Below are 15,609 nucleotides of genomic sequence, written 5' to 3' on the forward strand. Positions count from 1 at the left end.
TCGTATCGCAATGTACAAAATAATGTTGCCCCTGGCTGAAAATTGATGAATTAACGTCGGACGGAGTACGCGTCGAAGACGCAAGCATAGATGACGCATATCGTTAATCAATGTCTAATTCTTCGGCTCTCCCTCTCTCCCTCTCTCTCTCTCTCTCTCTCTCTTTCTCACCTTATCAATCGGCATTGAAGGGCACGCACGGCAGAGGTTCCAGAATGAACCAATCATGAGGCCGCGGTGTGTGGGGCAGTGGGACAGTAGTGACACGCAGCCGCTGCGTTAGAGCGACGGGGCCGTTTCCTCGACGACGACGACACGACCAGTACGGTGTCGTCAGGCCAGGATGCTGCGTCCTGCCGAGGAGGAGGAGGACGCGGCTCCTCGACGTTGACACACGGCACGTACGTAGGTACGACACACAACTACACCTTCCCTTCCCGTCCTCGTCCACCTCACCACTTTACCACCGCCACCTTCTTCTCCCTTCGAGGCAGTGTTCGTGAACGGCGCTCGAGCTCGTGCTCGGGTTCCGGATTACTCCCTCTGCGTAAACGAATGTATGCGTGAATGTGTGTGTGTGTGTGTGTGTGTGTGTGTGTATCTATCTCTGAGTATGCGAATATACATGTGTGTGTATCAAGTGAATAGAGATATGGAGGGAGATGAAGAGAGGAACCGGGTGTCGGTATTGATGTGCGTGCGTATGTATGTGTGTCTGTGTGTGTGTGTGTGTGCGTGCGTACGGCGTGTGGATAGAACGCAATGCCGGCATCCGCGCCTGCGGTCGTCTGCGTCGACATCCATGGATTTTCGTCAGTGAATGCGAGCAAGAGAAGAAAGAACCGCGCGCACCTCCTGGAGTACACAAGACACCTCGGTACGACGGTTTCGGGATCGTTGGCCGCGGCTACGTTAGATCCGGCGTTACGAGGAACGCGATCGGCTACGTGATCGTGCGTATCGGTAAACGCGCAGACGAGACGATGAAGATGACGAAGATGTGAACGATGGGGCCGATCGGGATAGATCGCTTTCCAAAGCGCACGTGAGATGGGACGATGGGGCCGTAAATAGAAAACGGGAAATGCCGATGGGAAAAATAGAGTCAGAGTCGGAAGCGGCGGTCGGAAAATCCGAGGAGCTCGCTTAATTCGCGGTTACGTAATAATAAATTTTACCGGCTTGCACGTATCGACGTGTTCGCGTAGCGACGAGACGCCGCGCCATCGCGCCGTTTCGTTGCCGAGACGATAAACAGCAATGCGATCGGGAGAGAGGAAATGATTATGCTCTCGTTAATGAGCGATCTGGCAGGAAGTGATGAGCACGCGAGTGTGATGAATATTGGAGTAGTTTCGAGAGTCCAAGTTGGTGTCGATACAGACGCGATTGTGCGGACTATTCTTAACGAAGATCAGACGCAGAGACCGAGGAGACGGATAATTCGATGGCCTTCGTGCTTCGCTCGACACCGTCGTTGGGAAAAGAAGCACACACACACGCAGGATACGTTGATGAAACCTCGCTCGCTCGGGCGATTTCTCGAAGGACACGAGAAATCCATCACGTATTAAGATGCAAATCGGTGGAAGAGAGATAAACGAACACGTCGATGAACGGAACGAGTAGAAGAAGGAAATGCAAGTTACCAGACGACGGAGTGCAAGCGGAGAGTCAAGGTGATCGATCTGTAATCGCGCAGCTGATGATTAATTAATAATGAAGACTAAAGATGGTCGCTTTGATGACTGCGGAATCGGCGAGACGACCAGTCGCCGCGCGAACCAACAGTATTCGCGTAATAAGGCCAATAATACGTGCAGGCAGTCGCGAGAAGTGCGAATGAAGGTCGATAAAAAAGTGCAAGAAATCGACACGTACTGCGTGACGATTGAAACGGAATTCGATTTCAGGCTCTATAGGGTGCGATCACGCAATTCGCCGGCGAAGGAAAAGCCCGGACGACGAGCGGACAGATCAGGAAGCGAAGGAACAACGACGGATCCGATCGTTTTCCGACTTTATCGTTTCATCACTGCTCTCTCTCTCTCTCTCTCTCTCTCTCTCCCTCTCCCCCTCTCTTTCTCCTTCTCTCTCTCTCTCTCTCTCTCTCTCTCTCTCTCTCTTTCCTTCTCCACTTCTTCAGACCTTGCTCCGGTCGTCATTCGGTGGTCGATCGTTGAAGATTCTTCGACGCACACCTGTCAGTCAGCGTTTACCGGCTCGCCATCTCCACGTACACACATACGTATACGTGTACACACCTATCGAACAGAAGCACCCCGGGGAAGAGAACCCGCAGAGCCTTCGAAGACGCCGGTACGAAGCAACGGCCGGTCGTCCACCAACGCGACGTCGGTTAGCACTAATCTCAGTTAATTGAATTTCCTTCCTCGGTCTGCGCTATAGATGTGACGATAGAGAAAGAGAGAGAGAGAGAGAGAGAGAGAGAGAAAGAGAGAGAGAGAGGGGGGGCGGGAGAAGGAGGGAGGGAGAAGGAAAGAGAGAGAAAAAGCGAGAGAGTGAGAGCGAGAGAAAGAGCCGCAATCTCTTCTCGAATCGAAGATCGCACCCACACTGTATATTAGTACCGAGCTGTGACACGCGCCGGTAGTACTCGTTAACGTGACCGCGTGAGCGTGTAGAGTGACAAGGGGAATGATGAGAGAGACAGACACACAGAGAGAAAGAGAGAGAGAAAGAGAGAGGGAGGGAGAGAGAGAAGGGACAAGCGTGAGAGAGGAACACAGAGGCAGATTAAGATAGAGATACGTAAGGGCTTGATGCAATAACTCGCGTATGCGTGTATGCGTGTCAGTAAATGCTTCTGTGTATGCGTGCACGCATATGGATGTAGGGGTGTGTGTATGTGTGTATGTGTGTGTATGCGTGAGGATACTGTGAGTGTATATGTGTATGCGTGTGTATGCGTGCAATGTCAGCCAGGTGACACCCCGGACACGTACGAACAGCACGACGAGACGGAGGGCAGAGCGAGAACGGAATCGTGAGAGGCACTGCTGGTCCCACCGTCGCACCGACGTTACGTAGAGCACCGCGTCGCCGGCAAGACGGCTCGCGGGGACAGTAGGAGGGGTTGCCGGAGACAAGCGCAGGCGTCGAGCCAGAACCCGGGTCGATAGTCCGCAATATTCCTCCCTTGCCGGCCGGCTGGTTACTCGCTCTGCGTCTCCTCTCTCTCTCTCTCTCTCTCTCTCTCTCTCTCTCTCTCTCTCTCTCTCTCTCTCTCTCTCTCTCTCTCTCTTTCTCTCTCTCTCTCTCTCCCCCCCGCCTCTCTCTCTCTCTCTAGCTCACTCTCTCGCTCTCTTTCTCTCCACGCCGCCGCATCGCTAAACTCCTCATAGTGGCAAATCACCACGCGGAGCGCTCGCTCGTCTAGGATCCTACTAGCATTCATAGAGAAATCCTGGAATGCAGAGAGCTCGGGTTTTCGTCATTTCGAGAGGAAGACGATGAGCTTCGACGCAGCGCGAGGAAAGTTTCCCCGAGCACACGAAGCTGCAGAGAGAAAGAAGCTGCCGGCTCTACTCTCCACCGCCACGTCGGTTAATTTAATTCGCGTCGTCGCTGTCTTTTCGTGTTTTCCAAAATTGCGTTAGGATATCTCGAGGATAACGCTATCCGATGTCTTCGAGAAATTCGATTTGAAGCTAGACGTCGTTAGTTGAGGTCGCAGTAGTTGCGAAGGCTTTTAAAGGCAGCGATTTTCGCCATCAGTTTGCAGAACTGTCCGGGGCCCTGAAATTTGCAAATCCACCACTGGCTTCTTCGTGTCTTCCCTCTTTCTCTCCGTTTCGTCTCTCTTCCTCCCCTTCATCCTTGTCTCCATCTCACTCCAGTTCTCTCTCTCGTTCGCACTACCGTTGCGTATTTACTCGTATATGCTGTCTTTTTCCCTCTTCCTCCTCTCTCTCTCTCTCTCTCTCTCTCTCTCTCTCTCTCTCTCTCTCTCTCTCTCTCTCTCTCTCTCTCTCTCTCTCACCCTTCTTTGCTAGCCCTCGTCCTTCTCTCCTCTCCTCTCTTTCCCTCTCGCATTACGACTATCCGTTTGGTCTAGCACCTATTTTCCAGCGAGAGCTTTTATCCCCGTTTCTCGACGCTGCGCATGTACGTATATACGTGAGTACGTGAGTGCGTACACGTTATTCGAAGGAAGGTGCTTCCGAATTTCCTTCACGTTTGCAAGGTTGAGGGGTCCGGACCGCCTTGCGGTGTGGTGCCCGGATTCCTTCGTCGCCTTCCTGCACCTTCGTCCTCATGCTCGCACTGTACTCAATACACCGCAGCCCCAGCTCGCAGGTGCTCGTCTTCGATCCCTCCCTCTAGTTTAATCCTTCAGGATCACATTAGGTCCCCCCACATTAGATACAAATTACTCGTCAGTTGGTACACACCTCACGATGGAAAGAAAGTTCTCCGAGGAATTTGCTCGCGACAGCAGAGTGAAAATTCATCCGACATTTTCGCTTCACCCCGGGAATGCACAGTTTCCCCGACAACATCCCAACTCTGTCGACGTACATTGTGTGCAACATTGTTCAGCGTCCCCTGAATTCGCGATTCGGTATCGACTGCTCCCCCTTGGCCCCTCTTCGCGCTCGTCACAACCACTTGCTACTTAAACTTTCCTGCGCCCCCACCCCACCCTATGTAATTCTCCTTTGCTGCGTCGTGTAATCTAATGTCCCTTTCAAGCTCGCTATCCTTAATTTTGTATATAGCCCGCCACGCCCCCGCGCACCGTCGCAGCGTTCGCCCTTTCTTCCGCTGTCGTTTATATTGCAGCAGTCCTTACTGGACCGACTCTGTACCTCGTGCTGCATCGAGTGCGACCGAACGAGAAATAAAATTCTGAACATTCGCGCGTTTATTAAGCACACACCACGGGAGCAAGAAGGCAGCAGAAACGGGCGGGAGCTGCTTTTGTTCGCAGTCTCGAGCGAAAAGATACGAAAAAGCTGGCAAATCCATATGAATACCGATTATTATACGCGCATCGCGCATTTTTCCGAATTTCTCCAGACCAGAACGAACATTCGTTTCTCGAATCTGCAGCTGAAATTTCTCGCCGTTAACAAACGCTCGGTCTAATTGCGCTCACCGGAGAAAATTCTCCGATTTTCTTCTCTCTCGACTCCCGCGGCTCCCCGACTCGAGAGTGTTGCATGAAACTCCGGTGATACAAAAGTGTATCTTAATCCGCGGCTCATATACAGACACACACACACACGCACACACAACAAGGGATTCCCCTTGTAAAATCCGTCAAAGGTAGCGTCGGTGTGACGGCCGTGACGAGGGATCAAAATAGCTTTGTTATCCGGTGTCATTAACCATCCATCGCTCTCTCGCTCGCTATCTTTAATAAGCCTTTCGCTATTCCGTCCTTGTTCCGGGACACGCTTCTATCCAACGTCCTTTCGCCGCTTCCTCTTTTCCGTCTCTGTCTAGCGCGCGCGACGCCGCGCATCCTCTTCCTGTCCTGCCCGCCGCTCGTCACGTATCCGGCGCCACGATGTCGAGCCAGCGTCGTGACGCCGTCGTGAGCTCTCCCAGCGGCCGGTTCGGATCGCCGACAGGCATGTCCCCTGCACGTACACAACATTGCCGGAAAGTTGGCCGTGTAATGTAACTCGAATTTGCACGTGGAGCGTGGAATTTCAGGCGGGGCGCGGCGGTCACGGCGAACGGTCGAATCGTGACGATTTCCGCGGCAACGAAGACGGAGCGAAGCGAAGAAAACACCCGCGCGATCGCACCCCAGACGCGCGCGGTGGGGGGGGGGAAACGGTTTAATGCCTTCGTGCCGTGTTTGTGGCTTACGGGGGTAGTAATGCGTGCTGCGTGATGCTCCTGGCGTACGTTAAATTTCAAGGATAACGCGTTATCCCTCGCGCTACTCGTTCGTCACGCGGGGCGAGTTTACGGTGAAATGTAACGCGGATACGGCTGTAACACGGCTTATAACAACAACGGAACGATGTCAATCAACCGGGGATAGATTTTCGGCTCGTCCGAGCCGAAAAGATTAACCGCGTCCGCGTTTAATACCATCCGCAACTACTTACACCCGTATTCGTGTTTCATAGTCAGGCCTTATATTTAAGTTCCTTCCTTAAGTTTATTCCTTCAGATGGTCTGTAGCCAATAAAATAATCCGCGCAGCATCTAAAGATGGAAGATATAACGAGGCCTCAAATATAAGACCTGACTATGAATACGGGTATTAGCCTTCGAGATTTCGTTTCTCCAGGGGGCGAGCGCCGTATCTCGTTTTTACGGCCAACACGCAACAGCGCTTTATCCGACTTTTAATGGCGGCGTTTTCGAACTTCCTTTTATCGTCCGCGAGCGTTTCAGCGTGATTGAGCGTAGTATCGACGGTTTCCAGATGCTGCAGATAATGAGTGCCGATTGATCACGTTAATGATTCATTAGTCGGACTCGACGCGTAGCGCGCGCGGTGACGGCGGCGGCGGCGGCGGTGGCGGCGGCAGACGCCAAGTGGCCGTGGCAAAAAAATGGCAATCGCGTACAATCGATAAGATCCGCCGGCGCTGGAGCCGCACGCTATGCAGTCGATGCGGCCGCACGTTCCTTTCGCCGGAGACTGCGGGAAATCACGTTTACGTGCGCCCGTTCACAGTCGTCAGGTGGATATTTTCGTCCGGTGCACGGATTCAGAATACCTGAGACGCGCCATAATATTCCCAACAGAGCGTAGCAACGCGTCGGAGGTAATTCACGCCGGGGCGAGTTCAGGGACAAGTGGATGGGGCGAGAAATATGTCTGTGTGTGTGTGTGTGTGTGTGTGTGTGTGTGTGTGTGTGTGCGCGCGCGCGAGAGAGACGATTTCGCTCGACTCGCGTGACACCCGCGAGAAAGCGACCTGTTCGCCAGCGCACCGACAACGACTCGTGCACGACGATCGACGACGCGGAGACCAACCGCGAGAGATCATTTCGATCGCGCCTCCTCCGCGCCGACCCCGCGAGCGTACTTACTGAATTGTGACGTCAGCGGCGCGAAATCGTGGGAATCTTTCGCCGGCGGTGTACGTCGAAATAAATTAGTTTAGATCGCGTGCCACCCCCGCCTACGCGCTCGATAGCACGGACTTGGTGAAATATATCGAAAACTTACCGCGAGTCGTCGGACACACGTGTATAATTCGATCTCTGCGCACTTTCTGTCCCAGATTCTTAACGGGGGGACACTCCATAAGGAGTGACGGAAATTCGCGGTGAAAATTTGCGAAACACTCGCGGTCGTCGAGCGGGGGACGCGCCAAACTCAGCGGTGCTTTGTTGCATTTAATTTAATATTTAATTTAATTTAATATTCGCGCATGCGACGCGGGTCAAACGATATCAGGTGTGGTGGGGCTGGCTAATGAAAACGTTCGTTAAATAATATATTCATGAGCGATTATGTGGCCCGCACAGTCTCGGAAGAGAGATCATGTTTCTTTCAACGACACCGCGGGTTGCCAACGACTTATCGTGGATATAACCATCGATACGAAGTATCGCGAGCATTCTCGAGCGATAGCCACGCGCTTCGATCCGCGTGAAATAACACGTATCCGTGACCCAAATAGATCCGAATTCGCCGTTTCCTATTCAATGTGTGTGAGGATATCCACGGGACCGAGGCCAGGTCTCCAAGAATTCACAATGGATTCGCGTCCGGGCCGCCCGGGGCGATGGGACAGCTGGAAATTATTTTTTCATCGCGAGACAGACAGAGAGAGAGAGAGAGAGAGAGAGAGAGAGAGAGAGAGAGAGAGAGAGAGAGAGAGAGAGGGAGAGAGAAGATGAAGAGAGAGAAAGAGGGCATTGTGTCTTCGTTACACGGACGACGACGATGAGGAATTCCTTCGTCACTTCGTGAGCGCGCTCCCGATTTAGCGGATTAAGCGAAGTCGCCGGAGTATCGCACGTGCGCTGTTGCGAAAAAAAAAGAGAAAAAAGAAAAACAGCATCCCGGTGAAGAACGAGGTGAAAACCACGACTGTGGTTTTTTAAGACTAATATCGGCCTCGCACGCGTAGCTACCGAAGCTATTGAGCCGTGTGCACGTTTAACATTTGCCGAGTGAGTGACGTAAGCGTAGGTACTGTTAATTGTGCCTCCTCGAACGTGCACATCGCGTGTTACAGATAATAACGAAGATTTATGCGCGTCGCCTCTCTCAGCGACGTCTGAGCGTAATTGTTAAAATATATGAATTACGTTCCGAGCAGCGTTAATGAAGTTTCACCGGCGCATTGCGCTGCAACCGCACGAAATTTCTTTCGCAGTGCAATGTTTGGGGAAGCTGGCGCGCAACGAGCGCTTGTTATTCCGAATTCAATTGAAATGTCGCTCGATCACGCGCGTACTTTGTTTGCCAATTAATTCGAGTAATTCCACGCGCTTCGCGATGTTTCATTCAAACGCGACGATTGATAATCGGCTTTTTATGCGCGCCGACACTCCGTTGGCAAACAACAGCATTGGCAGCTCGACTGACTCTTGCTAGCTTAACGTCGAAAAATGGAGAAGAATAGCATTTCATGACGTGGCACGATTTTTGCAACGTTGCGTCAAACGCGAGTGGTCGCGCTTTCGGCGATACCGCTGTCGCCGGAGTTTCTCCAAAGTGCGCTGTCGTGCGACAGTCTCCGTGTGTGTCTCCGGGGAGAAATATTGCGGAACATTCTTTCACTTTGGGATATACCGCGATATGAGTACTTCGCGATGCGGAGCGAAGCTTTCGTGTCTGTCGATCGTCGCGGAGAATCGTCACTTACCTGGCGAATAAATATTCATCGTTCCTCAAGGATGCATCGTGCATGAGCTAAGAAATTAAGCATCAAACTATGATACGTAGCTACCAACATAAAAAAAAAAGTACGTCCTCCGTACGAGGACAGGGAGAATAAGAATTCACCCAGAAAAAAGTATTCTATTTGTAAAGTGATTTTTCCCACAGTGTCATATTCTATGCGAAACCTCTGGCAGGAAAAGGATTCCTCTTTTGATAAAGCGATTACAGTGAATTACATTCGTCTAAAATTTATTAGATATCATTCTAACTGTTTCCCTCTTATTTCAAGAGCTTTTCTTTTATATCAATTAATTTTCCTCTTATATGAAGAGGAATATGTTGGTTTGAATGTCGGCTTCTTTTGTTCAGTCATACTCTATCTCGAGACATGAGCGAAAAAATAATCATATGTTCATGGGTCAGAATATTTGGAACACTTTTTAAAAAAGGTGTGTGCGTGTGTTGCTGCAACATATAACTTGAAAATAATTTACTCATATTTGGTCAAATACAGTTTACAATCTACTGCAAGAAATTGAATAAGAAATTGAATAAGAAATTGAATATATTCTTTCTTTTAACTATGTTTCATACAATTGATTATGATGAACATCTTTGTATCTATAAAGTCCATAACAAAACTGATAGGAAATTTGTTTGTTATAATGTTCTTATTTCATTTGTGCCTACTTGTTGTAAAACTGGAGCCAGAAGTACATCTATATATATATATATATATATATATATATATATATATTACTTTTTGCTATACAAGAATCTTATATAGCTTACAATTTTTTTCAAATTAACTAGTACAACCAGTAAGAATATAACCAGTAAATAATAATCTTCTTAAAAGAAGATTAAATAATCTGTGCATAAGAGGAACTTTATATTAAAATCAATCAGATTTGCATTATACATATAACATATAATCTCTCTAACTTTAAGAATAATGTATTTATAATATTTTTCTCTTAATCTTAGAGGAATCCTCTTGAGGAATCCATATATAAGAATAAAATCCTTTAAAATTTAGACGGTTCCGCTTGTTCTGAGATTACCTTTTTTTGGGTGAAAGAGTGAGAGAGAAAGATGAAGAACGAGAACAGCGACTCGTGATTGCAACACTATTAACGCACTCACATGCACGCACACGTGCACCCCACGCTCGTCGACGACACGTTACGCTCGACTTCCGTTTCCGTTCCCCGCAGTTATGTTATTCGCGCGCGTACGAGGAGCGGGTCGCACCTGCTCAAATTGCAATTCGCGATGCGGCAAAGCGCCAACGCAACAAAGCAGTCGCGCTCACGAATGTGCAACAAATTGCGCACGAATAAATAATACATTTTACATCCGTTGTGCGTAGTAGAACTTACTAATTAGATACGGAGTAAAATGTAGTCAAAGCGAACGAGTTTGAACGGGACGATTCGATCACTATTAAAATAATATCCCAACAGAAAGTCTTCTCTTCGGTGTACGATATAAAATGAAAGAAGAGAAGCAGGAAAGGAGAGAAAAAGAGTAAATTTCGGTGAGTTTTTCGCATTTGACGAATCCGTCTGCGCATATCTTATTTTCGTTCCACGCTAGCTGCTACGTCTCGATATACACGTGCGCGCACACACACACACACACATTATTCGTGGAATAAACGAATCTTGAGTAAACGGAGCAGTCAAAACGGAATCGTTGAGCACACGAACTATGTGCCAGGCGCCAATTAATACGACTGTGAGACTACACGTACAAAGGAGAAACTAATTTCTCCATTCTTTTCTTTTCCATGTAGCCGTGTGCCAACTGCTCCGTCAACTTTTGCACCTGCAAAGCATAATGGGAAAGAGGAGGTTCGAGTGGCCGCGGAAGTGGAATTGTGCCGGCACCCTTTGTTCCCGCCGAATCAGCAGCAACCTCTTTTTCCCGGCTTTGTCGGGAATCAATACGTGAATTGTCACTTTCCCGTGACACCCGAGGTCCCATCCTCTCTCTCTCTCTCTCTCTCTCTCTCTCACTCTCAACGAGATCCTCACTCTGCCTATCTGCCATCTAAATCGTCTCGAATCACGAGATCGTGCGAGAAAATTATACGTATAGGGTGCAAAAAGAGCTACCGGTTTACTTTGATCACAGGGATGTGGATAGCAACGAGAGTAGAAGGGAAAGGGGGGGGTGTCTGTATTCAGAGACAGTGCGGGGCCTGATCGTAAAATAAAACATTCGAACAGTGTGTTTACACAACGTCGTTTTATATATACATATTGCCACACAACAATGTACAGTAGAATAATTCGACAGCTACCGCTAATGAAGTAACTAAGGGTGCGTGATAAAAGAATGCTGGGTACAATGCCGGTGACAAGTTCCTCGTGATGTGTCACGTCACCGAGTCCTGCTTTCATCATATCTCCCCCTTTCTCACACTCTGATCCTTAACTCCCGTGCTCGCACGTCACTTGACGTGACATAATATGGGGAAGGGAGATGTTGCAGAAGTTTGCGCAGAATTTATATCGAAGTGTTAATCGAGAGAGTCAAATATAATTGTAGATCTAGTATCTGTGTGTTTGTTGTATCTCGCCAATTGGTGTCCGAAATACCGTGTGCTCCGGCAAATTTCTCACGTCGAAAACCGTCGCGAATCTCGAAAACTTTCCGAGAAGACCGTGCGCGTTGGAGCATCAATTGTAGTCACGAGTCCTGATTACGACGTCGCATTTCAACATTTGGGCTATTAAATCAGCTTGATTACTCAGCGTCCGGTTGTTCGACGCGCAACATCAAGAGGAACTTGGAATATCGAGTCGTGTCGTGATTGACATCGAGGCATACTCAACGCCGATCGATCGTTGCCAGTTCGCTACATTTCAAACCGCGAGATGTGCAATCCCACAGCCCGCCCGCGTTTCCACCGCCGAAACAAAAAAAAAAGGAAAAAGAAACGAACTGATGCGAGCGAGAAAGAACGAGAGCAATGAGCAACGGCCACACGTTTCGAGCATTCACCTCTACGATCGCCTTCAAGCACCACATGCGTCTTCCGGCTTCCGTCGGATTTCGCGACCCGGCCGAGATCCCTTTTAGCTAAGCATTTCTCCCTAAGCGCTCCGTTCATCGTCATTCCCGCTCGTCAGATCGTCGCTAATTCCGCCCAAGATCACGCGAATTTCGCGCACCGCGAATTTCATCATCGCAACGAGGACGTCGAAAAGGAAGGCCGCCTTCGTCGCCAGCCATGCACCTGCTCCGCGGTGAACTGCACTCTTTTGCACTCGCCGCATGTAAAATGGAACGAACAATGTAGAAAAAGAGAGAGAGAGAGAGAGAGAGAGAGAGAGAGAGAGAGAGAGAGAGAGAGGGGGGGGAGAGAAAAAAGAGGCGAGAGAGGAGAGAAAGGGGTCGAAGCGAAGCGAATGGAGCAAACTCTCTCGGGCGAAAAGCCCACGAGCGAGGGGACGCCGCTTATTACCCTGCGCGCGATTACCGCATCGATAATAGTCGATGTACCCTCTAGAAGGGAGCAGGAATATATTTTTTTTTATTACTTCACGCGAACCGCTCATTTGCCGAATCCACCAGCGGCGTGCTATACCGCCGCCATGAGGAAGCGTGCTAAAAAATTTACAACCGGCGGAAGACACATCGCATACACGCGGGCGACGCCGACGGAATGTATTTTCGATGAAAACGCGCTGACGCACCCCGCGGTATAACCTCGTCGAGTTCCCTACACACGAAATTCCAGGCGCGACAGAGGCCGCGGCGGCGGCGGCGGCGGCGGTGGGACGCATTTGACTGCGACTCTCGGAACGATCGATCGGGACTGTGCTTAGATCGGCCAGGTGATGGTCTCTACGAATGGACGCTTATCTCTCGTCCGGATACATACGTATCCCCTTTTCCGTCGTCAATATGGCCGTTCGCGCACGGCCCGCGCCTCTCACGGCGCGGCGTCTCGTCAATGTCGTGCTCTCTCTCTCTCTCTCTCTCTTTCTCTGTCTCGTCACACACTCACCAGGTATTGCTTGCAATGTTTTTTATGCTTAACGCAGGACGAGCGCTTCTTTTTCTTGGCGGCGGCGTTAGCGGCGACGGTGGACGCGGCGACCAGGCCGTTGCCGGACTTCTCTTTGCGGGGCGTTGACAGATTCGACTTGTTCGCGGGCATCATTCAGCGTTCTCGGCTCTCAGCCGTCGAGAGAGAGAGCTGACCCGCCTATCGCTCTACTCCTGCCTCGTCCACCAGCCCGATTACCTCTCACAGCCAGTCGCCCGCGACGAGATCACCGAGAACGACGAGCACTTCCAGCAGTCCAGCGATCGGCGGAGATTGATAACGACCGAAACTTTCTCGCCCCGCTATACGCACGCCACACCGCGCGATACACGTGCGCGTCACTCGGCGTGCTGTGTGTGCGTGTGCGCATACGACGCGTGCTCGCTGACTACATTCAGCCACGCTCACCCCCGAAGCCATGACTACTGACACCCCCTTGCCCCTTCATCCCTCTCGCTGCCTTGCGCCGTGAGCGCGCCGTGTTGTTCGAATTTCGCGCCTCGAGACTCGTCTCCGCGCACGACATCGCTACAGTCTGCCTGTCGCGAGTTTTGTTTCAGCGTTTCTCGACTGAGCGAATTTACGTCTCTCTCTCTCTCTCTCTCTCTCTTTCTCTCTCTCTCTCTCTCTCTCTCTCTCTCTCTCTCTCTCTCTCTCTCTCTCTCTCTCTCTCTCTCTCAATGTTGGCTCCAGGCGCTTATTAAGGCGAATTCTCCAACGCCATTGAATGATAAATTAAAATATTAGAACGTTGAAGTACAGTGAAATAAAGACAGGGACTTCGCGTACGCAGTCCCAAAAGTAAAAAATTGTGCGTAGTTTCGTAACAACGAAAAACACAATCAACGATTGGCCTCCGAGGCCAATAAATACGCCAAATCAGCGAGTTTACGTGTCAACGCACTGTTGTACACAGATATATATTACTATATATCGATATATATATATATATATATATTATTCCCCGACCGCGATTCGATTTTTTACGATCTATGCACGACACGCTTGACGTGCGGCTTGCATTGTTGTCTTGCGAACGCCGAATACGCGTTTTGTTTCGTCTTGGATGCTGAATGATGCATCGTTTGCGAAAATGAAATTTCGTACAAATGAGGCTTGGGATGCTGTTGGGTTCGCTTATATTCACAAACAGGGATGTGTGCATTATGCATTGTAAGTGTGAAAATAAGCAATACTTTAAAGCCACAGACTCGTTACCTGTTGTATCTTATTCTGATTGATGCTTACGGACTCTTCCTCTCGTCGAATCGAAAACGTAGAATGCGGCGACTTGGACTCCGAACCGCCATGAACGAGATGAATGTGGGATGCTTCCGCTCGACACTCGCGAATGTCTCGTGACAACAAATCCGCGAAACGTACTTTCGGCACTCCCGACGATAATTCACACGCGAGACTCGACTTCGGCGATTCGGAAATGGCGGAACTTTCGAGGCGCTTTTCGGACCGGTGCTGCCGCGTAGTGTCTCCTTCTGTAACTAACCGCGCGCGCCGCGATAGTTCGACGATCTATCGAGGTATCGAAGCGTGCGCGGCATTTCACTCGGCGCTACCGACGATCGCCTGGCGCCATATTTACTTTCGGCGGCGTTTTCCACCGGTCTTTTGCCGCGACGAGCGCGCGAGACTTTCCGTCGACATTACTGACGAGATGATTATTCGTGGCTCGAAACCCGTTCTCAACGATCTTAGGACGAAAATCGCGGCCTCTTGGACTCGGAAACCGTCAATTATATCGCGAATTCGCGATGCGTTGCTCGGTAACCTCGATCGCTCGCGTTTCGCGGAATATTTACTTCCAACGGTTGCCCAACGTTACGTCTGTCACGTCGACGTCGCGACACTTACTTTCGTCACTCCCGATGATTCTTGCGCGATATTCAGCTTCAGCGGGTTGAAATCGCAAGATACACACAGGACCACTTTTCAGGTCCCGCGCTACCGCCTCGCGATCTATGCCGCAACTGGTATGTGTGTGCGTGTCGCGATTCGACAGTTACGATTCTCGAAGCGTCGATGCGCGCAACTTCACTCGGTACTACCGACGCCCGATCTGCGCCATATTTATCTCCAGCAATTTCCTAATATTTCGTTACGACGAGCACGCGAGACTTTCTATCTGCGACTTGAGACGTCATTCTCAAGGTAAGTTAGAATCATATACGAAGCAAAATAGATTTCCACGCAAGTTCCCTCGCGCATATCATAAAACGAACATTACAAGTTGTCACATCAGCGAAATATCGTCACGCCGACGCTACATCGCGCGCGCGAGTTTCTAATCACGCTGACTCGTTTATTCGTCAGAGATAAATCTCACGATCGAAAGTACGCGAAGCTCTTGGAACAATCCTGATGCTCGGATAATCACGGTAAACGATTATAGTATTGAAAGCTGAGTGGTCGTAAATACCGTATCGTAAATAACGTATCTCGATTATCACGTCGGAAGTACTCACGATCGTTTAAACATCTACTCAGGTTAGATGAGTTCGCAAGGTTTCGCCGCGACTACTTGATACTCGTTGTATTCTCAACACGTCGAAAGTGAATCTGAAGTGCGAACGAGCATCGAATCGGATCGCTGTCGCGTCTGAAAGGCGAACACTTTGTTACCGAGCGCATGCATGTACCTGCAATTCGACTTTGATTGCAGCGTCGAGATGGCAGCAGGCTCCGCTTCGTTGAAGCA

At 49.9% G+C, this 15,609-nt stretch overlaps 1 protein-coding gene and 1 long non-coding RNA gene across 16 annotated transcripts in view; one reads left to right on the forward strand and one right to left on the reverse strand.

The window, feature by feature from the left end:
- The window catches only part of LOC105190229 (mucin-5AC), a 54,841-nt gene extending 40,538 nt beyond the window's left edge, over positions 1 to 14,303 (reverse strand). For 4 of the 15 annotated variants that reach the window (XM_025296890.1, XM_025296889.1, XM_025296886.1 and 1 more), the window contains exon 1: positions 12,855 to 13,249. In XM_025296890.1, coding sequence (XP_025152675.1) covers positions 12,855 to 13,010 — 156 coding nt within the window. In that variant the 5' untranslated portion in view covers positions 13,011 to 13,249. Of the gene's footprint in view, positions 1 to 171; positions 249 to 12,854; positions 13,254 to 14,144 lie in introns of those variants that run through there. The other 11 variants (XM_025296911.1, XM_025296907.1, XM_019844636.2 and 8 more) reach the window with 7 other exon arrangements.
- On the forward strand, positions 312 to 11,397 carry LOC112588165 (uncharacterized). Its single transcript, XR_003112604.1, has 2 exons — positions 312 to 409; positions 10,632 to 11,397. It is a non-coding gene; the product is annotated as an uncharacterized LOC112588165 (long non-coding RNA).
- Positions 14,304 to 15,609: the final 1,306 nt, after the last annotated feature.

This window comes from Harpegnathos saltator, unplaced genomic scaffold (assembly GCF_003227715.2).
Source record: "Harpegnathos saltator strain DR-91 unplaced genomic scaffold, Hsal_v8.6 scaffold10, whole genome shotgun sequence".
NCBI lineage: Eukaryota > Metazoa > Arthropoda > Insecta > Hymenoptera > Formicidae > Harpegnathos > Harpegnathos saltator.